The sequence below is a fragment of the Phaethon lepturus genome, unplaced genomic scaffold, assembly GCF_000687285.1.
Source record: "Phaethon lepturus isolate BGI_N335 unplaced genomic scaffold, ASM68728v1 scaffold18830, whole genome shotgun sequence".
Classification (NCBI taxonomy): domain Eukaryota; kingdom Metazoa; phylum Chordata; class Aves; order Phaethontiformes; family Phaethontidae; genus Phaethon; species Phaethon lepturus.
In genome coordinates, this window is record NW_010514232.1 from 6015 (window position 1) to 30650 (window position 24636).

The 24636-nt window shown below is 37.9% G+C and overlaps 1 protein-coding gene across 1 annotated transcript; it reads right to left on the reverse strand.

Moving 5' to 3' along the window:
• Positions 1-7: 7 nt before the first annotated feature.
• TPST1 (tyrosylprotein sulfotransferase 1) lies at positions 8-19173 on the reverse strand (the record flags this gene model as incomplete). The annotated part of the gene is made up of 3 exons (XM_010292418.1): positions 18237-19173; positions 10366-10564; positions 8-58 (listed from the first exon to the last, which is right to left on the reverse strand). Coding segments are annotated over exons 1-3 (1095 nt in total), but the record flags the coding sequence as incomplete, so codon positions are not given.
• Positions 19174-24636: the final 5463 nt, after the last annotated feature.

The window sequence follows — 24636 nt, forward strand, 5'->3', positions numbered from 1 at the left end:
ACTGTACCTGTGGCACATCTTTAAGGAAGTCTGGAAGCTGAAATTCACCTTTAAAGACCTGGAAAAAAAAAAAACAACAAAAAACCAGTATATTACTCAAAGCTAGCATCCACTAGTGTTTGAAATGATAAAGAGATTGTTAAGGGGAAAAAAAAAGAAAACTAAAATAAAAAGTGTCTTCTGGGTTATTAGCATCCAGTAATGCTAAATCAGATCTACCTAAACTGAACACACAACCTATTTGTAAAAGTTTGAGGTAGTTCTACAGGTTTAGGCTCAGTGCTAGCCTTGCTCTGTACGCCACACTCTGACCTCATTAAAATAAGAGCATTAAAATAATAAGACTATATAACTCATATTACATTTCAAGCTTGCTCGAATTATGCATCATTCATGAATTAAATCCTGTATAATTCATTCGCTATGCTTTTAGGAAAAGATTTTAATAGGATGATTAAATACGCTAGAATTGAGTGACTGCAATACATACTTTATTGAAGTTGTATATAAAGAAATACGTTCCTTCACATTTTAGCACCTTCAATAAATTAAGTTCCCTTTGCGCTTAATTACAATTTACAATTAAAAGTCTCCACTTAAAGTTTTCCAAAAGAGCTACCTGTCATGATCTCATGTACTGTGTCAGAACTGACATACCAGCCAGGCAACAAACAACATTTATGTTATACAGCTTAGAAACTCAACAAATTTCACATAATACAACATTGTTTGATGCATCATAGTATTTGTCATGTATGAAATATGTATCATTCATGCAAACAGAAGTATCACACTTGAACAACTGATCAATCCCACCTTACTATGCTGTCAAAGGGAAGTTCTGCTAGTTTTGTCTCCATAAACTACACGAAAGCAACCACAGTCAAAGTCTGGGAACTTTGTAAGTTAGAAAGCTAGAAACTTAGCTTTCAATTCTGTTAAAACGGTTAACACTCAAGGAGTGTCAGCATCTCCTTCTACCCTATTTTACACGTCTACCTCTTTATTCTACAGATCTAGCTGGTGTAATTTTCAGGTAGCAAGAAAGTTTATATGTTTGCTTTAATCATTAAAGATACACAGATGCTATTATAATAGGTACAGATATATTATCTATATATTATATAGATATTACAGATATATTATATTTTCCTCAAGTATGCCATGTCAGACCTTGAGCCACTTAGCAAACATACTGCGTGAGATCAGACACTTAACTTCTTGCCCCACAGGCTGTAACCACACATCTGAAATCCCCAGCTCCTGGAGGGAAAACACAGGGTTGGATAAGGCCTAAGTTTCCCTTTATTATTTTCATACCATTTAGTCAATTTGCTTTTCATCTACAGAAATGTAAAAAGAAAAATAAAATCAGTGGAATGATCCTTTCCTGTACTAACATACATATAGATTTAATAGCTTCACATACGAGTACAGAAGAGTTCCACTTACTAGTGGGGCTGTCAAAGTTACAGCCAGCAACTCTAATGATTATTAGTTTCTACAACAACTGTAGCCTCATTACGAGCCTGATTTCAGGAGACTTTGTCATTACCACAATTTCCAGTCTTCTGGAGTATAATATTACTTCTGAAACAACACTGTTTGGAAAAAAGAGCAAGAAATAAATATCCTCAAACATACCAACAGCCACACCAAACAAGTGTTTCCACTATCTGACCAATTAGGAAATAAATTGGCAATGTATTGTCTTCTCTCTAGAGGATACTTCTTAAAAACTGTTTGCTTCAGATTAAATTGGAATACATTAAAAAAAAAGGGGGGGGGAGAGTATTCTTTTTTTTTTTTTTTTTTTTTTTTGTATACTTGAAAGGAAGAGTTTTACCATCCTTTCTACTGAACCAAAAAGACTAAACACTCGAATGTCATGAGTTCTTTGTAGTCTTGTGTAGCTGTAATCATATAAAAATCCAAAGCCATGGAAACGGGGCTACTCAAGAGTTGCGTTCCCTGGTTTGCAAATTGCATCAAAGGAAGAAGATTCAGGAAGTCAAGGGAATCTTATTAACGGTATCTATTTTCTCCACTTTCCTATGAATAGATGACCAGAACATAAAGACGTACTCATTTTGTCGATACACTGCAGTGGCCTAGGACTGCAGCTGAGTCAGCTCAGAATTTCCCGTCCGTAAGAGGCCTCACCCCACAAAAGGCTGCAGCGTTACACCATATGACTCATGTGGAATGGACTTTGGAGCTGGCAGTTCTCGTTGGTATTTATCACTAGGCTAAACATATGCAAACAACAAGGCTTCACTAAGTCCCAACATGAAAGTAGGAATTGTTATACACATACATTGCAGAACCCCGTTCCTTCCGATATGCCATGTCTTAGAATCTAAAATAGAAAGGCTGATTCAAAATGATAGGCACAGCTCTCATTTATATTCAGCTAGGGGGTACTGTCATTCCCATGGAAACCTTAATGAAAGCCACACTGGTCAAAAATTCAGTGTGTGGCTTATTGGAGCCTAGATATACTATAAATATTTATAAATGAAGGAGAGTATTTCATATTTTCACTTTTAACCAAGCCATTAAAATGCAGTCTGTGTTCTAGAGAGCAGAAATGGAAGTTACAAATCATCACATTATATTATCACATTAAAAAATGTTACAGAACAACCTAGGCAAGGTTCACAAAAAACCCCACCCCGTATCTTTTATTAGACAAGTGCTGATTTTGGAAGAAACAGACAGGCTTCTTCACCTTTTCTGGCAAACCACTGCAGTCATCATCTGGGAATTCTTAAAAACAGCTAATACTGATGATGATGCTACACTATGACTGATTCAGAACCCGAGTGATCAAAACCATGTTTGTCTCTCTGGAAGCCTCCTTCTCCTGTAATTTTGACTTGGTCTAATTTTTATGTTATAGATCTCTACATATATATGTCTGCTCTGAAAACCTTACCATTGCAATGCCTTTTGTAGGAACAGCATTTACTCCTAATAAGCATCAACAGTGGATAGTCAAGAGTATTCATCCATCAGCAATATTAAGAAAAATAATGACACTAATGTCATAGCCTGGAAAGATAAGAAAATGTTTCAGGGGCATTTGATATTATATTCACATTAAATATCACAATTTAGACACCACAATTTACACAGGCAAACCTAACCAATGACAGACCCAAGGAGATTAGGTTTAACACAAAAGTGTGCATAATTTTGGTTCAGAACTGACATTATCTAGAAAGCTGGTTTTGTCAAGATTGAGACTGCATAGAAACTGGTTTAAAGTAGTTCCAAAACCAGTAAGTGGTCCCTTTTGAATCAAAACCCAGGGATCAACTGCAATCCAGAAATTCTAAAAACAATTACTCCATCTGTAGCCAAAAAAATTAAGAGGTTTCAGATTCAAAATTATTTTCTGACCCATTTCTTACTCTAAAACACATTATTCAGAGAGTGGCAGCAGAGAGGCAGAAGCACGACATTAGAACGATTTCCAGTCTAAGCAAGAATTCAGTAAAATTGAGCAGAAATGGTGTTTACCATTTCTAAGGAAATTATTTTGCAAGCCCAAATGGATTTCTAAAGGTGGGGCGGGGGGGGAAATCTGAAGTCTGTGTCAATTTGTTGTTCAGTGCTGGCAGTTTTCAAGCTGTTCTGTTAAAAAAAAAAACCACACAAAACACAACACATTCTTCTAGCCAATCTAAATGCATATTATTCTCAAAAAGATCAGAAAACAAGTTCCACATCCAGTTGTTTGAGAAAACCCTTATAAATACACAAGGAAAACTTAAGAACAGAAGTGTAACTCAGAAGTGTAACCTATAATTCATCTTTATAAAAGATTAAAGCACTCCTTTTCACCCACTTTCAAGCCTGGTTTAGAAAAAGTCACATTACATTCAATCAGTTCCAATACACAGAGATAATGGGTCTTTTAGACAAAAAGCCTGCAACTAAATGTACTTGGGCTTGGTAGATTTTCCAAAGGTCAAAGTTGCAGAGTACAAAGTTATTGATGTTTAATCGTCAAAAAAAAAAAAAAAAAAGGCAACGGGGGGGGTGTGGGAGGAGCAGACAACACCGGCAAAACCAGACCAGAGTCCCTTTCTAGAAACAAGGCTTTACTGCACAGTACATGGAAGCACCCTCTTGCTCTTTCAGACTTTCCTTAACTTTTAAGGCAGCTTACAAGGTTTACACATTCTTCACCATTTTGCTGGAACTGCCAAGAAAAGGGACATCTGAGATGTAAATGTTTACCCAGTAGGAACAACACAGAGAGCAAGATTTTAGACAGACCTATGAATGTCTGCCAAAAGGCAGCTTGCAACTGTACCTAATTTTGTATTTTGTTTGTTAATAACTCTGTACACCTTACTAATCACATATATGCATAGTTGGTTTAAAAAAAAAAAAGGTATCAGCACCTCCAGAGAAAAGCAATGCAGTTGGGAATCCACACGGGAAAAAATACCCACTAAAAAGGGTGATATTCAACACATTTAAAGGACACTGAGAAACTCTGAGCTTTTGGTGGTGACAAGACAGATGAAACAAAACCCCCAATTTTTGTTTTAAATACCAGAGAAAACGCCCACAAAGCCAAATGCCTTTATGCTAAACTTCCGTTAATAAGCATAACTAGAATTGCACGGCCTTTTTTCTAAGCTACTTGAGCAGCCCGTCTTTACAGCACACCTCCACAATTACATCTCTTTGATAACACAAGTACTTGCTCTCATGCGTTAGTATAAATATACTTTGCATCCTTTATCATAGATTGTTTCTGTCTTTAAAACCTCAAACTCAAAACTGAAATCATGATTGTTATAGACCTCGACTCTTAACAGCAGGAGACATTTCCTCACAATTTGAAACGGGCACAAAACAGGAGTTAATAGAACTCTTGTTTTCTCCTCTAGATGTTACTGCAGAAAATACCATCAACAGAACATAAAGCAGAGATAGATAACAGCTTTCGGATGTGATTAGAAGAACCCACACATTTAAACAGCCATGATGAAAACCATAGCTTTTCCTATAGAGTTCTGTACACTTCTGTCTCGATCTCTCCAGGGCAAGGAACATAACTTCATGAAGAAGTTTAAAAGAAATGACTGGACTATGTATTCCAAGCATACAAATTCATTTAGTGGGAAGTATGTGCCAAAGAAAATCTGATTTAATATGTTACAGATGTGAAAGGAAACCACTTAGCCAATCATAACATAACAATAAGCCAGTTTCTACTGGGCACAAGTCAAAGTCTTGCAGTTATGAGCTGTTCTCCACTTTCAGTATATTCTGTTAAACTGCTGACGTACACTTTTACACAAACTCACAGTATCAGTAAGGACATAGCAGACACTGTTCTGATGTGGAGTGATTCTACTTTTGTATTTCATCATATAGTGACTATAGTGACTGGGGTACCAGTTCAGACAGTTTAATTATTTGCATTTTCTTCATCATTTACAGATTGAAAATAAAATAGCATCTTGTAAAATGAGCTTACATTCAGGATGTAGAATTTGTTAAAACTCATGGGGATGGGGGGGGGGCGGGATGAGGGGGAGAGTAGTCAGTTATGTATCTATAAGGAAGGGACCCACACCAGCGGAGGTTTAGACTAGATATTAGGAAAAAATTTCTTTACTGAGAGAGTGGTCAAGCACTGGAACAGCCTGCCCAGGGAGGTGGTGGAGTCACCATCACTGGAAGTGTTCAAAAAACATGTAGACATGGCACTTCTGGATATGGTTTAGTGGGCATGGTGGTGTTGGGTTGATGGTTGGACTTGATGATTTTAAAGGTCTTTTCCAACCTTAACGATTCTGTGATTCTGTGACCCTTGCAATGATTATAACAAAATGAACAGAATAACAACAGACTTAGAAGAAAAACACAAGATAGCACAACTCTGCAGTCACTGAATAACTAAAGGCTGCCTCTTGAGGTCACATGCAGAGATCTGCTGAATAGTGCAACACTACTCAGACCTTGTTCTTTCTGCTCTGCATTCCTTAAATCGAGACAAGATAAAGCGTCACAAATGATAATATCGTTAGGCCTAACATAGAACAGATAAGCAAAAAGTTAACGGCGTTAACGACTTTGTTATTGAAAGCATCAGAAAAAATATGTTATACGTGTGTTAGTATCTGCACTGGTGGAGTACAAATCTATCAGAGATGTCTTACTTCATAACAACACATAACACATCGTAAGAAGAGATGAAGTTAGCTTCATGCTCTGTTACTTCCTAACACAAAACCAGAACTAAGGTAACAAAGTACAAATGCTGGTTGCATCTTATTATTTTTGTGCTGTATTACAGGAGCATGGAAAAACCAACCTAATCATTTTGGTGTCCTAGGCAGGTAACATTAAAGTGAACAATCCAAATTTAGCAGAGAGGATCATTTTCCTTGCTTCACCTAAAAACACATAGAATTTCTAATTCAAGCATTGTACTTTAGCTGGTGAGAATCATCATTTTGCTCCCAGACTGAAGAAAAAAAAAAAATTTAATCTGTACATATGCAAGTCACCAGCAGGGGGACAGAAAAGGAGAAAGAGGAAAATGAAAAACAAGAACAGGACTTAACTGCTTAGAAATCTTAGGGGAAGCTAACATTTTGCACCATACTAGCCATTCCTTTCCATTTTTCTCCAGTACTAGTCCTTGTTTTAGGCACCCTTACGCTGTTCCACAAGCGGCATTTAAGCACATTTTAGAACAAAGACATCGCACGGTTTAAAGTTTGGATTTAAATTATCTTCTACAACTGGGCAATACACAGACTTCTATTCATAAAATAGTGAACTGTCTGCATTCAAAAGAGGCTTTCTAGCTATAAGTATGTTTTGCATCCTGACCAATTTTTATATTTTCATTCCACTCATCCTTATGATTTTGTATGTGCAGTATAAAAATGCTTTTAATCATACAAAACAAGAACTCTCTGTAACAACAAGAACTGATTTGTTTGGGTTTTTTAACATATCTGATAGCAATGAACTAAATGACAAAGTGTTGTTCCATCTTTAGGTGGAGCCAGAATCTCCCCTGACAGTAATTTCAGTGGTGATGTGCTTCCACCCTGTTGTTGCAACTTCCACAATTTAAGCCAGCATTACATAACACCCCCAAAACTGAACACTCCCCACAAAAAAAGAAAAATAAAAAAGAAAAGTGAAAAAAAAAAATCAGTCCTTCCCCCTTCTTATTGCCCCTGTCTGGCAAACAGAAAGCAACGTCCTTCACCTGAAGTGCTCGCTCATGCAATTTTAAACAGACTAAGAAACTATAACAGTATCAGAGTAGCAAGTGTCAGGTACTTCAACATTATTCTAAGTTAGTCACTCTAAGGGGTATACTAACACAGTACAGTTCAGCTTTAGAAGTCTAAACTTTTCTGTTTTCAATTAATAAAATTTGAGTTCTGTGCTCAGTTTAAAGTTCTCAGAGACCACAAATATAAATACAATAGAACAGCTTCCAAACACAACGTGAAGCAATAAATAGTTACATGCAAGATTTATATATATTCTTATTATGTACTGAAGAGGAACTTTGGAAAGATTTTATTTGGATAGCTTCATCTCCAACAATACACCCATTACAAAACTCTGTGAAAGACTATTCCAGGTGAAGAAATTTAAAAAGTGAGTAAGAACAAAAGTAGTGCTACAGTAATTTACAAAGTCACCAGCTAAGAGTATGCAATAATACACTTAACTTGTCAAGTGCCAGTTCCTAAAGGCTGGAAAAATCTCAATCAATAAATAATTTCTATTTTTTTTTTAATTTTTTTTTTTTTTACTAAATGCTCTCTTCTCCAAGCTGCAGTTACAAGAAATAAATTAGCATATGTACATAGAAGAGAAGGGGAAACCCACAAGGCAGCATATGCTATCCCTGATGGGCAAAACTGCTAACACATCACAGTTCCCTCTCTCTCCTCCCCGCCACCCCCACCTTCTCCAAACACCTTAAAGTGTGTTGAGATATTTTTCCCCATCCTCAAATAAAATAAAACAAAAAAAAAAAGGAAAACAAAACAAAGCATTTTTCAGAAGTGAGTCAGCTCTCGCTGATCACCAACCAGAATACTAGTTATTTCAAAACTTCCTTGGTTTAAGGCCAAGCTCAGTGGCCAGCATTTTGGCAATTTACTGTACAAGATATACGATGGCCAGGAAGCCTGGCACTTCTAGAGAGGCTGATGAGCCTGCTGCCCTGAGAAGTAGGTAACCTACACCACAAACTGGTCTGGGAGTTGGGAAGCCTTAAATCTTGAAATCCTACAAAGTCAGGACATCAATGACAGGACACAGTCACAGAGAAAGACGGAGGACCCAATGGTCTGAGCAGGGGTTTGCTGGGAACCAGCTGGGAGGAGACAAAGCAAAATGACTGGGGAGGAATTCAAGCCGTCCAAATGCAAACTCAACTGATTTGAGCCATCGTTTTAAATGGCTCCTTGGGATAGAGAAGACTCTGAAAGCCTCATGTTTCTTACGATACTCCTTTTGAAAATGCAGCTTTGAAGCTTAGCCATCTTTAATCCTTTTGGTTTTCTGGATTTTAGTCTTAGTTCAGGACATGTCTCTCATTTTATCTATACAAACCATATATGCAAAAGTAATTTTGTTAAAGAACAAGGAACTAGGAAAATATATACTGGGTACTACAGTAAATAACAAAATTAAAATGCTGTGTTGGGCTGCAAGTAAAACTATTAAGTTCAAATAGCAGTCAAAATATTAACAAGTGTTCCATATGCTTGCAATATTCTGATCAGCTATTATAACAGTCACCTCCAGGTTTTCACAGCATTTTAAAATATTAGTAAACAAACTAATTATGCTTCAAAGCAAGCTTGTGAAAAAGCCTCAGTACACTTTAGCCTTTTTAATTTAAAAGTATGCTTGTGGCTTTGTTTATTAGCTGAATTTCTCTCATGCATTTTGAACTTAAATAGATTTCAAGAAGCCGCCCAACAGTAAGCAACTGAAAACTGTACAATCTTTACAACTCAGACTGAGCTTGCCATGCACAGGTAGAAGACTCAGAAAGGTCACCATACTTTAAAAATTTATTTAAATTGTATCAGTAAAAGGTAGTGTAATAATTTAAGGTTGGTTACAATACAAATTGGGATCCGAGGCCATTTCATAGTATGTATGGGTAGATGCATGAGGATTTTTTTTTCAGGGCTCCAGGAAGTAGTTTTGAGCACTTTTTTTTTTATTAAAGGGGTTGAATTGAGGGCAGAAAAGTTAGTTTGTTTGTGAGCCTTTTAAAACTGTAAGTACCAGGAAACGTATAAAATGATAACCATTACTACCCTTACAAGAAAAGGTGGGTTACGTTTTCCATGCTGAGCTAACAACTATTTAAAATAGTCAGCCTGCCATCCTCTAATGCATTGATCAACTCTTTAATGAAATTTTCCCAGGGAGGTCTCCTAAAAAGAAATAATGCAAAAATGTTTAGAGACTTCACAAAGAGCAATTCTTTTTCCCACAAGTATCTAGCCCATTAGCATACCAACCAGGTTTTTTTAATACCAGAAGGCTAGTGGAAGACAGTCCTTTTAAATTGCTTAATTCAATTTTGCCAATGATTACTTTCCTGCAGCAGCAAAAATCACCTTCTTTTAATAAAGTATACATTCTCAAAAGAACAGATGTAAAGAGTTAATTATTCTTATTTCAAACAATGGTGATGAGCTTCTAAATGGATACCTCCAGGGATCAACAGCTGTATAGCCTAAATACTCAAATTCCAACAACATTAAATTCAGACTAAAGTCCTTAAGTTTAGGTTAATCAGCAACAGACCTTCCTCCATCTTTTGTCTGTTCCACAAAGGACAGCAAAGAATTGGAAAATCTTGACATTTTTATTATCTTGGGTCATTTTCAATGGGTCACTTTTCAAATTCTACCAAGTATTTTGGGGTGTAATTTTGTGACAGAGTTTCTGCCAACCCTCATGTATAAAAAGCTGAGCTCATCAATCAAATTTGATGCCCAAACAAGAAAGTCAGCTTTTTTCCCACAACTAACTAGTTCCCCAACTATCTGGACGCTTCCCAAGATGTTCAGCTACATACACCAAAGAACGCTGCTCAAGCTTGGGGCTGGGGTAAAGGAAGATGAACGAAGTTGAAGACAAACAGCAGGAGCCAGACTTTCAGTGCTCCAGGTGCCACAGAACTCTGCCTTCTTCCCCCCACACCAAGGAAAACATATTGCTACATATCAAAAGGTATTACAAACAGACTTAAAACCAAGCAAAACACAAGACTCTTCTGCTTTATATCTCACATCCATTCGGTCAATAATTAAACACACAAAAATGCCTTACCCTCCTTGTGTTTTCCACAACTTTTTGATCTGGCTTTCCATAATTTGGTGGATTGGCATACGGATCATAACCCAGTTTTGCTAGCATGGGTGCAATCACTGGCATATCTTGCAGAACATCAGCAGGTATCTTCCCAACCCACTTTGACAATGCTTCCACATTGACTGGCTTGATTACTTGGTCAGTAGATCTTTCAACTCTGCGGAGGGAGAAAGAAAGGTTATTTTTCGTTGACAGCCAGCTGAATATGAGCCAGCAGTGTGCCCAGATGGCCAGGAAGGCCAACAGCATCCTGGTGTGTATCAGCAATAGTGTGTCCAGCAGGAGTAAGGAAGTGATCATCCCCCTGCACTCAGCACTGGTGAGGCCACACCTGGAATAGTGTGTGCAGTGTTGGGCCCCTCACTACAAGAAGGACACTGAGGTGCTGGAGCATGTCCAGAGAAGGGCAACGAAGCTGGTGAGGGGGCTGGAGCACAAGTCTTATGAGCAGCAGCTGAGGGAACTGGGGTTGTTGAGCCTGCAGAAAAGGAGGCTGAGGGGAGACCTCATTGCTCTCTACAACTACCTGAAAGGAGGTTGTAGCACGGTGGGTGTCAGTCTCTTCTCCCAAGTAGCAAGCAATGGGACAAGAGGAAATGGCCTCAAGTTGTGCCAGGGGAGGCTTAGATGGGATAGTAGGAAAAGTTTTTTCACCAAAAGGGTTGTCAAGCATTGGAACAGGCTGCCCAGGGAAGTGATTGAGTCACCATCCCTGGAGGTATTTAAAAGGTGTGCTTAGGGACATGGTTTAGTGGTGGACTTTACAGTCTTAGGTTAATAGTTGGACTCAATGATCTTAAGGGTCTTTTCCAACCTAAATGATTCTACAATTCTATGTTTTTTACTCCAACCAATACTTGCTTCTTCACTAGCATTAAGACTTTTAGCTTGTTGTGTTGTGTTTTTCTTTTTTCCCCTTCCTCTTCTTTCCCTCTCAAAATTTTGTGTTTCTATAGACCTGATGGGAATTGAAGTTTTACTACGTAGGGCTAAAATCAGAATAACTAGGACAACATTCATCCATGCTTTCTTGTTTAGGCTTTCACACAGAACGTGCCAAAGCAAGTTTTTTTTACGTAACAACAGTTCTTTGGCTTTTACTGCTAAGTGAAAAGTATGCATACACCTACATATAAAGCTGTCTTCCCACTGGCATATTCCTGCATTTGCTGTTTCATTGTCTTAAATGCTCTTAAAAGTTGTATTCCAAATTAAAATTCATGTGCCATTTATTTTCTGCGACTACACTTTTTTTTTTAATAAAAAAGAGACACCTATGGAAATGACAAAGGTATAGACTACAGTAATATTTTTCATAACTATTCCTTTTTACTGTGTTTCATCATTACACAGTTCATAAAGACAGGCAAGTGCATAATCATAGCAGTGTCATATGTACGATATTTAGAAAATAGTTGATTTGGTGCTTGTTTAATCAACAGTCCTAAAGTTGCTTTCACTCTTGCACCCTAGTTTTTGTTAGTTTCTTTTTAAAGGACGAAATCTGACATCACTGTCTTTTTCCATGTTTCTTTTAGATTAAAAGAAATACAACTTCTTTATTGCATTTATTTCTGAAAGAGGCCAGCAGGACTCAAAACAGGTCGAGTAATTTAAAAGCCTCCCAACTTTTTTCCAGAACTCATAAAAAAGCACACATGCATTTTAGATGTCAAGGTTCATCTTTCTTTTAAGGAAGGTTAAAAATCAGATCTGTATATACAAGATGCCTAAAGGAATACTTACACCTGCATTGCAGGTAGTACCATAAGGTATGCCACGGTAACAGTAGTTCCTGCTGGCTGGCTAAACCTCCCTGAAACCTGATGCTGAGCATTCAGCTGTCACATCCACTTGCAGCTATCAACCTTCCTGGGCCTTATTTACATCAGAAAGAATTTTGATCTCAAAAAGCTCTACCACTCAGAAAACGAAATTGTTACAATTGAAAGTAACAGTACAAAGTACAACGTGAGTACCTCATCTACACAAGATAAAGAATGAGAATACTGAGATTCAAATTAATTCTCAAGCAGCTAATCCTTCAGTGTTATACAGCAGGCAGAATATGAGAAAACATCTTCTGAGAAAGATAAATAGAAGTTTCCTGAAATAATCGCAATAGTTTCCGAGACCAGAAACCTGAGCTAAAGGCAAATTGCTCTCAAGACTGACATCAGTCAACTTACACAAAGAACAAGTTTGATTACAGCTATCTAATTAACCTCATGAGTCCAAAAGGAGGCTGAAGTATTGTTGCACATTAAGCGAACATTACATCAACAGCAAGATGCATCCCATTCAGATGCATACTGTACTGTGCAATGAAAGCCTTAAATTACAAACTATGCATGCATGTCTGCCAGTCATTAACTCAATTTGCTCTTAACACCAGTCTTTACTCTTTTGTGCTTGTCATCATAGCTCAAATTCTTCCAGGACAGAGGAAGGAAGTTAGTCATACAATGCTGGAAGGTCAGTAAGTTAAGTACTTTAAACACAATCAACAAAGAACAAACCAGACAGGGAAATGGTCACCCATGGGGAAACTGTCTTGGCAAGCAAGGCCTTCACAGATTGCTGCAAGAGGTATTTAATGGAAGCTGATGAGTACCTGACAAACAAAAACAACCTGTAAGACAACCCCCAGCACTGGCAGCCTTACTCTCTTCAACCATTTTCAGTAGCTCAAACCAAAGGCAGGAACTTAGAATGGGATTTTGGGACCAGGGAGTTGTGACCAAATTTCAGCCTTCTTGGAGGCTACTGGCCCGAGATCACAAGTCTGTATAGCAAACTAAAAAGTCTGGGCATTGCCTTTTTGATCCTTCTAATTAAAAGATGAGCATCTGACTTCACATGAAATTAGCAAGAAAATAGCTGTGAAGAGTTGAGTTTCAGACATTCGAAGTGGCAAGGCAGAGTACAAAGCACCACAACAGTCAGGAGTCGGTAGAACCATGGTGGGTGGGACCCTCAAGAAAAATTTATCACTAGGTGTTTGAAAAGTGTAAGGTTTATGGTCCTCTTCCTCTCATACAGAGCCAGCCAAGCCCAAAATCCCTTCACCACAACTGGTGAAATAAGGGCGATACTGTAAGAATGGGCTGGGCTAGTAGTCTACTGGAACCCCAAAAGAATGGGTGCTATACATCAATTAGGACGTAAATTAGTACACATATGAATACCTTGTCCTGAAGTAAAAGCATATTTAAAATGTGTATGTTTTGCCCCACTGTCTTTGGTAACAATAAGCTCAGCATGAAACATTTCCTGGTGATTAATAGCTGGCAAGAGATAAGCGTTTAGCTGCTCCTAGGCACCGATTCAAAAATATACAGTACCAGATTTGGTCTTCTGTTTAAATCCTTTTCTGTCCTTTTAGTTAAGGTGGGAAGAAAAGTAAAACGCAATTTGCGAGAAAGATTATTCAGACCAAAGAACATCTGAGGAGCATAAGGGAAGACAGAGAGCGGATGGGAGGAAAAAAACACCCCAAAATCCAAACAAAGCAAAACAAGGAAAGATACCAAATCTTGGCAAATTTGATTATGTATGCATATGGCAAATGCCGCCTGGTCAGTGTTGCGAGGCTCCACTGCAAAACCACAGAAACAGTTTCAGCTTTGAAAGCAGCTGGTAGCATGGAACACAGGATAACTAGCCCCAAATACTTCTACATCTGCACTAGAATCAAATGAAAGGTATGTACTAAAAATAGTATATTCCGAAGTAATTTTGCCTGGACAGCTATTTTCATAATAAGCCTAATAAAAATTGCTATAAAAGGGTTGACATTTCTTTGCATCAGTGGTCACCACAGCTGTTTTCGGTTATGAGGCAAATACCAGAGCTGTATTAACAATACTAGTTATAGCATGTAGTCCAGCCATAATACATTCCTTCAACAGCCACGTTGGCAATTACTTCAAACCACAGAAGGTTTCACGCTACTACAAATGCTGTGGTGCACATCCTTAAAACCCTTGCAGTGTTTCTCCTTGCAGCTGGACAAAAGCCAGAATAAGAGGCAAAAAAATTAAGTAAAATAGAACAACAGTGAGGCTAGGGCTACATGAACAACAGAAAAAGCAGGGATTACGAAGCAAATGCAGGAGAAGAGAATTAAGGCAGCCAAAAGTTTCCTCAAATCAAGCAGCCAGGGGAACAGACAAAGTCAGAATCTTAAATACAGACTGTCTAGTATCTAATATTGCTATTAACAGACTATTGCATAAGAGTTTTTGAGTCCGGAATAAAAGAAAAATGGAGTCACCTCGCTGCCTGAAGAATTCTGCAAGCCACTGGGTGGCTAGCTCATCTCTGGAAGTGAAACAGCCTGCATGCACAATTTAACCCTATATACAACTGAAAATAAAACACCCTACGCTGACCTAGAGCCTCATTCATCCGATAAAAATTAATTCTGTCAAATGAAATCTGTATTTCCGATGAGTTAAAAGTATATTCTTAAACATTCACTTTCTGTTACCAGGTAGTAAGATCATTACAAAGATCTTCCAGTGATACTGCGATCTCTTTCTCAAAGTGTTTTTAAGTATTTCAAGAAAACAAACTCACCAGATTTCTTTTCAAAAACCCTCCAACAGTTAAAAACACCTCCAGGCATCTTATGGTGGACCTGACTTAAGCGGGCATCATGCCTCTGAAGTGGATACTGAGCCCGTCTAAAAGCCTTAAAGGTGAGTGGAAGATGACTGAGGCAGGTTCCTCTGCTCATTTTCTGAACTCTTTACACAGTATCACAGCCTTTGCAGATTATACTCGTTCATTCTTTGACTTCAGAGGTTTTCTACCCTACCTAATACTTTGCAGACAACTAGGGAACTAATTTTATCTAGATATTCATACTCTTCCTATTATGCTACAGAGGCTAGGCCTATGTGGTAGTATCTTTCAAATGAACATCACATTTCAATACAGATGATTTAGTACTTGTGATATCCCCCTCCTGCCAATAAAAACCATAATATAATTTGGGTGTTCCAATTTTAATATACTATTATGAAACAGCCTGAAGCACTTGGTACCAGGCTTGTGGTAAATTAAAGCTCAGTGAGAAGACAGAGTTGTAATAGGCAGCGGTGTTTTGAATTTCCTCAGATTATCCCCGAAGTGACCTTCAGCACCATCACTTTGGATAGTCAGGTGGGAGAAAGCCGCTCATCAGAGCATGGAGTGCACTGCTCCAGACTCTGTTCTTTCAGCTGAAAGACAATATTCACTCTGTGAAGTAAAGAGCACTCTCCTGCAAGGCTGAAGGGAAATTCTAAATCATAAGAGAAAAACACTGGTTAGAACCTGACCTAGAACTTAACAGCCATGCACACCCGAGGCCATAAAGAATTTTGCTGCAGCTGAGAACAAGCCAAATGCAACTTGATAGAAGGGAAACTAAATCTAAGGCAAGGTATATTCTGTTCAGCTGTCAAAATCTGATAAGCTGCCTGTAGCAGGCTCCAAAGTTCTCAGTAAACTACCTAGCAAGCATCTTCTCAAAGAGTAATTTTTCTGAGCAGTTACTGCCTGCTCTGGACAAGGACCCCCTAAACAGGCAGCGATCCCTGTCCACAGCACTCTGCTGCACACGAGATGGTAGTGAGGAGCTGGGGATGCCAAAAGTAGGAGGTCTTAACTGGTACAAGGAAATAAAATTGGGGAATCTCAAGCTCCAGTTGCTCAATTTCAATTAGTATCATATAATACACAAAACAGACATCCAAGTTACAGAATTTCATCTTCACTGTTTTTTCTGCAGCCCTCAAAAGACTGAGTCACTGAAATCACTATCAAATTATAAAGGTCTCTTGCAACTGAAAAGCAAATCTCACCATATATTTCAAGGGTATTTGATTAGACAAACACCAGACATAATACTAATAAACTCTTTTTCCATGATTGCCAAAGCCTTCTGAAATAACAAATTACTTTCACATATCAGCTCACAAGAGATAATAAAAGCCTGAAGAATTCCATGAACAGATTGAATTGAGGGTCACAGGAATACTTCCATACTTGTTTGTCTTCAATTTGAAAATTTGATTAAAAAAATAATCATGAAGCCACATCTTACTTTAAAAACTAAGAAAATGGATTGTTGAGACACACGAACAAGTATTCTCAACTCCTCACATCCCATTCCACCAGATTTAGCAAAAAATATTACTCGAAAGTCTATGAATTCAGTAAGGCTACTGAGTTTTATAGCTTAGAGGTCCATTAATTTTTTAAAAATGCTGAACTGGAAGCTGAAAGGTAATAATATTTTACTAGAAATGGCATTATGCATAGTTATTTTTACAGGACACTTAACAGAACTTGGCAACCACCTACTTATACAAGTAAAAGTGAGTTTACTGCCCCCTCAGCCGCCACTGTGAAGCAGTAACATGATACAGGTAACTGAAGTGTAGTGCACATACAGATAGAGCTTGCAGACACGTATAACAGAACACAGCTTCAGGTTAACAACATCAGAAGACTTCAATCCGGTAACGAACAGCACCATAAAAAAAGGTTGAGATGCCTTCTTGATAGTTCTGCTAACACAGTGGTGGTGGCTGTGTTTCTTCAGTGGGAAAGGTGATGCAAAACCTCCGGATTGTATACAAATTTATGATCATTATCCGAGTTTTAAGTTCTCTTTTTAGCTGCTGACTAATAATTCTATAATTTTCTTTATTTAAACAAAATCTCCCAGTTTTTATTTCTCAAAACTATAGTTTTAAAAAAATGAAATCACTCTGTATTCAACAGTTTGAATGTCTCTACCCAGCCCCCATTACTTGCTGTGCAAGTTGCCTCTGTTACTCAGAAGCACTTGGCCAGTGATGAATATTCATAAAAACAGAAGCCAAAGCATTTAACTGGACATGCATTGCTGCTGGAAAGGGGCTTTTTAATCAATATTTTAGAAATTTAAATAAGACAATCTGGTAGATGTATCTGTCACGGGAAAAAAAGGAAGAAGAGAGATTCAAACATTCACATGTTTCTTCCCCATAAAGACTAGCCAGCTTTCATATCCCAGAAGCTCCACTGTAAATAGTGGCCAAAAAAACCAAAAAAGAGTAGTTTAACTGGAGAATTTGCTAGGGGTTTTTGTGTTGGTTCCCCCCCCCACCTTTCCTCTTTTTACAATACCTATCCAGGTTTTCTAAGCAGAGCTGGATTTTGGTTTCTGAAAGTAGCTAAGTCAGGTGCACAGATGGCTCGACAGAACACTAAGAGATTTGCTTACAACAAGGTTAATTTTATTCAAAATGCTTGTCCTTTTAGGAGCACATGCCAACAGAAAAGCACGCCAATTCTGCTTTCTATTTTGTTGGAGCAGTTTCTCAAGTTTCCTGGAAGAGTATGTTCTTGGCAAATATAACTCAAAGGCCATTCTTGCATTGACAACAATACTTCAAGTTTCTGAAATCAAACGGGTGATCTTGCCAGGATGAATAACACCAGTCTAGATAAAACAGTCCAGCTTTATTTTGGGGCACAGGGAAAAGCAAAGCTATACTGGAAGAAAGGCAGATATTAGACATACAAATTCAAGTTAGACTGACCATTAAAAGTTACATGCTCCAAATACATATGTTAGTGGGACAACTGTTTAGCAGGAGCAATCTGTGATTGCAAGTTGTTAGTTAACAAAGATTCTTACTTTCCAGATAATCTGCATCACAAATCAGCTTCCTGAAACATCATTAGCTATTTAAAAACTGAAACCAAGTTATGACTAGTCGTTTATATGCAAAATATACTATTTTACCTCTTAGAACAATACAAGGTAAAAGAGGAATGCTCATACTCACTTTGAAAGAGAAACACCTCCCGCTTTTCCAATCATTTCCTCATGGTGCAGCACTGCTTGGTTCCATGGGATGCGAAGAAACTTTAAGAGAGTTCTCATCCATCTTTCAGGATGCAATACGAGTTGTTCATAATGTACCAGCATACACCTTTCAAAACCAACCTCCATACACTGGTTATACATAGTTTCTATAGCACGATTCCACTTGGTCAAGCAGTCCCTATAACTGTTAAGGTCAAATCCAGCTATTGTGACTTTTCTAGATATCATGGAATGCACAGATGCACGACCATCCCGTACCATTAGAAGAAATTTGGCATTGGGGAAAATTCTAGCAAGATAAGTTAAGGATTTTAAAGCAAAAGGATCTTTGTTACACAAATATGGAGCAGGCTCCCCATGTTTCACAATGATTTCCAATAAAAATGCTTGCATGGCTGAGTCTAGAACCTCATCTGTGACTCCAGCTTCATCCAGTCGGATCTTCTCTTTGCTTGATCTAGCCCACATCTGCTTAACTGCCAGAATTCGCGGGATTACCCTTGTCTCTTCCCCACATCGAATATCCGGATGGGCATCAAGCATGGCACGCATTAAGGTAGTGCCACTTCGAGGTACTCCTCCAATAAATATTAAAGGCATGTCTTTGTTGTAAGCAAAGGTTTTGTTTGCATTTACATCGGAAGCAGTTCTTACTGTGCTTCTCACACTTTCCATCCTCACAGGCTGGCTGCGTTCTTCTATTCGATGGTGACACTCCATAGCGTGTTGGCCCAGATAAAACACTGTCACTGAACTGATCACCAGACATGCCAATAGCAAGTTCTGTTTGAGTTTTCCAACCATTTTGGTAAAGACTGTCACTTCAGAATAAAGAGACCTTCTATTTCAAATTATCTTCTAGTTCACATGCCATGGGAATCCTAATCCAAAATAAATTAAGGTCTGGTGAGGGAGAAAAAAAAAAAATTAGAAGTTTGTGAAGAACTACTATGATAAATCAAGAACAGAAATACCTGACAGCATTCAATACAACTATTATCTCCTGGTGTTGCATTAAGACCATTGAATGCAAAGTCTAAACATGACCATCCCATAACAAAAAGCCTTTTTGTTTACCTGTAAAAGCAACAAAACATAACAAGATTCATAACTACAATTACTAGTTACATAGAAGTTCTCTGATATATTTTAACAATGTATTTGAAAGAATTCTACATCTGGATAGCTACTGTTAAACTTTATGGTCAAGCAAGGACATCATTTATATGGGACGCTACAAATCAAAAAAGTAAGAAACCACTCTTCTTTAAGTGGGGTTTTACAGGGGGACGGGACTAAAAAAAATTACCTCTCTGAGCTAGTCACCTAGATAAAACAAATTAACAAGACACTCCGCACAAATCATGCTAGAAATCATGGAAGAATTTAAGTATTAGAAAAACTCTGGCTTGCTGAATAGACAGTAGCAGTATCCTGCTCATTGCCACATTTCACATAACTACATTATCTCCTGTTTTGTTTGAATTGCTCTATTTCCTTCACAGGATATGAGATCATAGTAACAGGCATTTCAGTTACATATCAACACTGACTGTGTGCCATTTTTGATCAAGGCCTTTAAGCAATGAAGCAAAATAATTTGCAGAAAGTAAGGGAAACTTCAATTTTTACTTCAAGGGAACCTTTGATTACAGAAGCGTATAGTCATTACAAACTACAAACACAATCCAGGAATAAAGTTGACTAAGACCAAAACTAAGATCAGTCTTGATTTAAATAGGAACAACAGCAACGAATCAACCCATGTTGACTTAATTTTCATCCATCCCAGCATCCAGATAATACAAAGCAGGATATACAAAAGAAAACTAATTATTTCATCCTAGCTTCCTTCTTTATTGTTTTCTTTACCTAAAATTTGGTTCTTAGAGATATTTCTCTCAAAACAACCCTACCCTAATCATTCATTATTCCACTGATTATAAAACACAAAAACCCACCACCAACCCTCCCCACCCATCTTATCTGGAGTTCAAAACACTGCATAAGTGTTAGCTGAAATCCTAATTTAATAAATTTTTAGTAAGAAAGAAAAATAGATCCTCTTCTCAGTTAACACCACAGAGAAAAGAGTTAAAGCCTTGCATAATTTTAAGTCATGTAATAAAGCATTGCCAGAATAAAGTATGTACTGCATTCTACCTTCAGACAAGAAGGTTTGGATTCCTTTTAAGCAGTGCTGGTAAGCTTGCTCTTTCTTTTAGTCTCTTCTACTTCATCTAGATAAGTCTGCATTTTTACTGGTATGACAGCAAGAGTCTTCCCCCTCCAAGATATATGCTTTGGAGTTAAGAATGTGAGTATGTGGTTACTACACAGAAAGGGTTATAGCAAGAACCCATGTAGCAAATCAAAAGTCAAGTGACAATAACAGTAAGACCACTATGCTTTATAAAGCATCATGGCAGCCCACATTAATGAAGTTTATGGTTATAGTCATTTCATATTTATAGCATGTAATAGAAATATATACTGGAAAAAAAAAAACAGCTTATGTCATAGGATAATCTTCCTTCTGGTTCTACAATTTCACATTTAAATTAATCAGTCCATTTTAAATCCTTACAACTATCACAAAAAAAGGAAAAGCAGCAAAGCAAGGACAACCACCAATAACACGGCTTTCATTCCACTTTCTAGTCTACAATTTAAGCCTTCTTTTTATTTTGTGTATCTTGGGGTTTCAGACTTATGGATGATTACTCTGTGACATAACAATTTTTCAGTATTATTATTATTTGAACAAAGTGAAATCTGCCATACCAAAAGCCACCGCTTTTCTCCTGTAAGTTTTTTTTCCTAATAGGTATGGTACTATTTTCTACAATGATAGTATAATGCAGCATTTGAAAACAAATTAGACATGTATTAGCTGTGTCAACTGTGCAAACCCTTAATTCTATTACTAAATATTTTATATACTCCTTTTTTTAATTCTAAAAGTTATTTCTCCAAGCTGTAATGAGAGGAGAATAAGTCTGAAACTCCAAGATACACAAAATAAAACCAAGGCTTTTCATTAATTTTTTTTTTTTTCCATTTAGGATTCTTAAAATTGTACTATTTAAAAGTAATCTTTTTTACAGATGAGAAGAGAAACAAAGTCTATATTAGGTGCTTTCTGGACATGCATGCGAGTCTGAACAAATGTTTCAGATAGAAGCAAAAGATTTAAATATCTGTCTGCTGAATTCCAATGCAGACACTCAGAAGAAGGACTAAGAATATGCCATGACCTACAGTGAATACCACTGGGTTACATCCAACACTGGCTTAGATAAATCTGCTACTCTGCTGCCTGGATGACTTCATGATGTTCATGCCAACGGGTACACCGTATCTTTATTTTTTCTCTTCATAACAGTTAATGTATAGTTGTTTTACCTGTATCCTGTGCCTTAACAGCTTTGGATTTTCAGATAAGGTAGGCTGAAAACTGACTCTTCCTCTCAAAATGCAAATGAAATTAGTAGTCTAATTGAAACTTTAAATGAGCTTGCTTTCCAGAGCTGAAGTAACTCTCTGAACAGTATGAATCACAGATGCTTTTAATTGTAAGGAGCTCCGAGTACTGAGGTACCGCCAACATTTTAAATGACTGGCTTCCTCAGAGCTTTTCCATCTCTGTCAGCAATGCACGACACATCCCTGAATGAAGAACATGCTTATGCCTACTCTCCACCCCCTCTCCAAAACATTATCCACTTAACCTTTTCCTCCATGCAAATCCAGTCGCCAGCTCTGAAATTCTTAGGTCACCATCCGAGAGACATTCTCCAGACCTGTCCCTTACCAGACCGCTGGCCTTCACAAACTGGTCAGCAGTAGCAGGCAGGCTGCATTCTGCTGCAACTCTTCGCAGGGAAATGCCTTGCGCTTTGCAGCCCTGTTTTATGAGGCTGGGCAACCAGACAGCAGCAGGCAGGCAGAGGACAGAATTCCCACTTAGCAGCACAGGGGCAGAAGGGAGGAAGGGAATTCCTCATGCAGGCATCTGTCACAGCAGTATTTTTCTCTTGCAGTGCATCCAAGAGAGCCAGTCACTGAGCTGAGAGAGAACGTCTTGCACCCTTCACAGTAACAAAACTTACTCCAATCAACAGTTGTCACAATACTACACTCAAACCTCAGCTTAATAGTTTTTGTTTCCAAAATTAAATTGGAATAGTAACCTAAGAATCGTGACTCTTACCAGGACACCACTCTGTTATACTCAGTTCATCTTCCATAATAAGTTTCATTCTACATGCATACCTCTCCTTGCTGAAGAGCTGGCTTTAACTGTACATAAAATATCTGGACATCAAAAGGAAAAAAAAAAGTCACAGAAATTTAAGCAGAGGTCATCTGAAAAATGCTCAAAAAAAAAAAAAAGAAAAAGAAAAAGAAAAAAAATCCTTCAGTAAATACTTCCATAGCACCAAAGAGCAGACAGTCTCTCTCCTGAATGGATTCTGCATGAACATCTAACTTTCAATTAGGGAAGGGAAACTGTTCCGCTTTAAACCAGCAACTAGTACACCAAATCTCTTTAAATGCTTTAGATACAATAAAGGTTCAGTTCAAAGTCAGTACTCATTTGAGAGAGGAGTTAACACAACAGAAATAGTATTTTGCCACAGAGCACATAAGACTTGCAAATATTTACGCTTCATAAAATCCCCAACATTATTCAGTTTGAGTAAATCCCATAAAACTCATTTCCTAAAAGAAAAAAAAAAAAGCAACCACAAACTCTCCAAAAAAATCTTCATCTTCCAGACTAAAAACTCTCCTTGAAGACACTAATGTTCCCCAAATGCATAAGTTAGGTAGTTGATCTCTAGGGAAAAACATATCAAGACCAAGTGCATCAACTGGTTTACTCTGATCATTTATATTAGGATAGCACTTTAAAAAAAAAAAAAACACCACAAAACAAACACCAGCACCAGCTTTCAGAACCAAGCTGAAGAACAAGCAGCATCGGAGGAAAGCCTGTTGACTGAAGGCTGAAATCCTCAATTCACAGGTTGGGTAAGGCAGAATGACGACTCACTCTCAGCACAGTTCCGGCTGTGAATGCAAATACGCACTGCAGTCCATGAGTAGGTTTCCTAAATTGCTTTAAGTATCAACAACTCATGTACAAAAACCAAAACCCATCCACATGACCAAAAAACCGTCACACCAATCAACCACAAATACTTTCATGTGATGCAGTAACATTTTTGATAAGTTCAAAGATGCCAAAGGCTGAAAGACCATAAAGAGTTAGTATTAAGCTGTCCTACAACCTTCTGTGCTCACTGTTTTCTTGCCTGGAAGCAATACCTGGAGCATGCAAGTGCCATAAATTGTAGCAAGACCAGGGCTTTGTATGTCAGGAAACCAACAGAGCAGCAGTCAGAAGCAGCACCTCTCAGCAAACTAATCTATTCTACAAGCCAGAAAACTCCCTTCTGTGCCTGAAGTTACATATAAAGCTCTTTGGGTATGACACATGGAAGTTACTGCCCTTCTAGCAGCTTGCAAACCAAACCCATCCTTGCCCTCCAAGCACTCTGGATCACATCTGTCAACCTGAAGGATTACTACAAGCCATTAATGTTCTGCTGTTAACAGTAACTAAATTGACGGCATTTAAAAATCACAGCAAGGCCATCAGCAATCCCTTGACAGCATTTAAGTAGAGCTTTTAAAAATTGTGGCCTTTTTACCCACTGTGACCTCAGGAGAGCAAACTGTAACTCCACCTAAACACACAGACAACTCTTAATAAAAATAATAATTAAAAAACACACACACACAAAAAAAAACCACCAAAAAACCCCCCAAAACACTCAAACACAGACACCCCCCAGACAACACAATCATCAGTTGAGGAAGTTGAGGATGACTACAATGGTAGAGACTAAAATGAATTCCTAGAAAAAGTTACGTGTAACTCAGAAAAAGACAGAGTTAGGATCTACAAGTTTCAGTACAAGAAAATGCAACTAAGCAGATGTGTACACAACTGAATTTTATTCCCAGAAAAGTCAGACCTATGAGTCAGCCACAAGAAGATGTTTGCAAAGCAAAAGGACTGCTTTGTTTCCTCCTTTGGCACACACTAATTCTCTCTCCTGCCTTCCCTCCCCCTACACGCAGCAGGTCAAAACCTTTCCTCCTCAAGTTCATCCAAAAAATGTTGAAGATTTTTAGCTTAGTCAAGAGGCAAGTCATTCATTCGTATTTTATGTCAGAACAGTTTAGGTTTTGTTGTTGTTTAAAGCATTCCCTACCAGGGGAAAAAAGAATAAGCAATCCTCATCAGCTCTACAGCTCAGACTTTCACTTTGGAGGGTGGAAAGAGT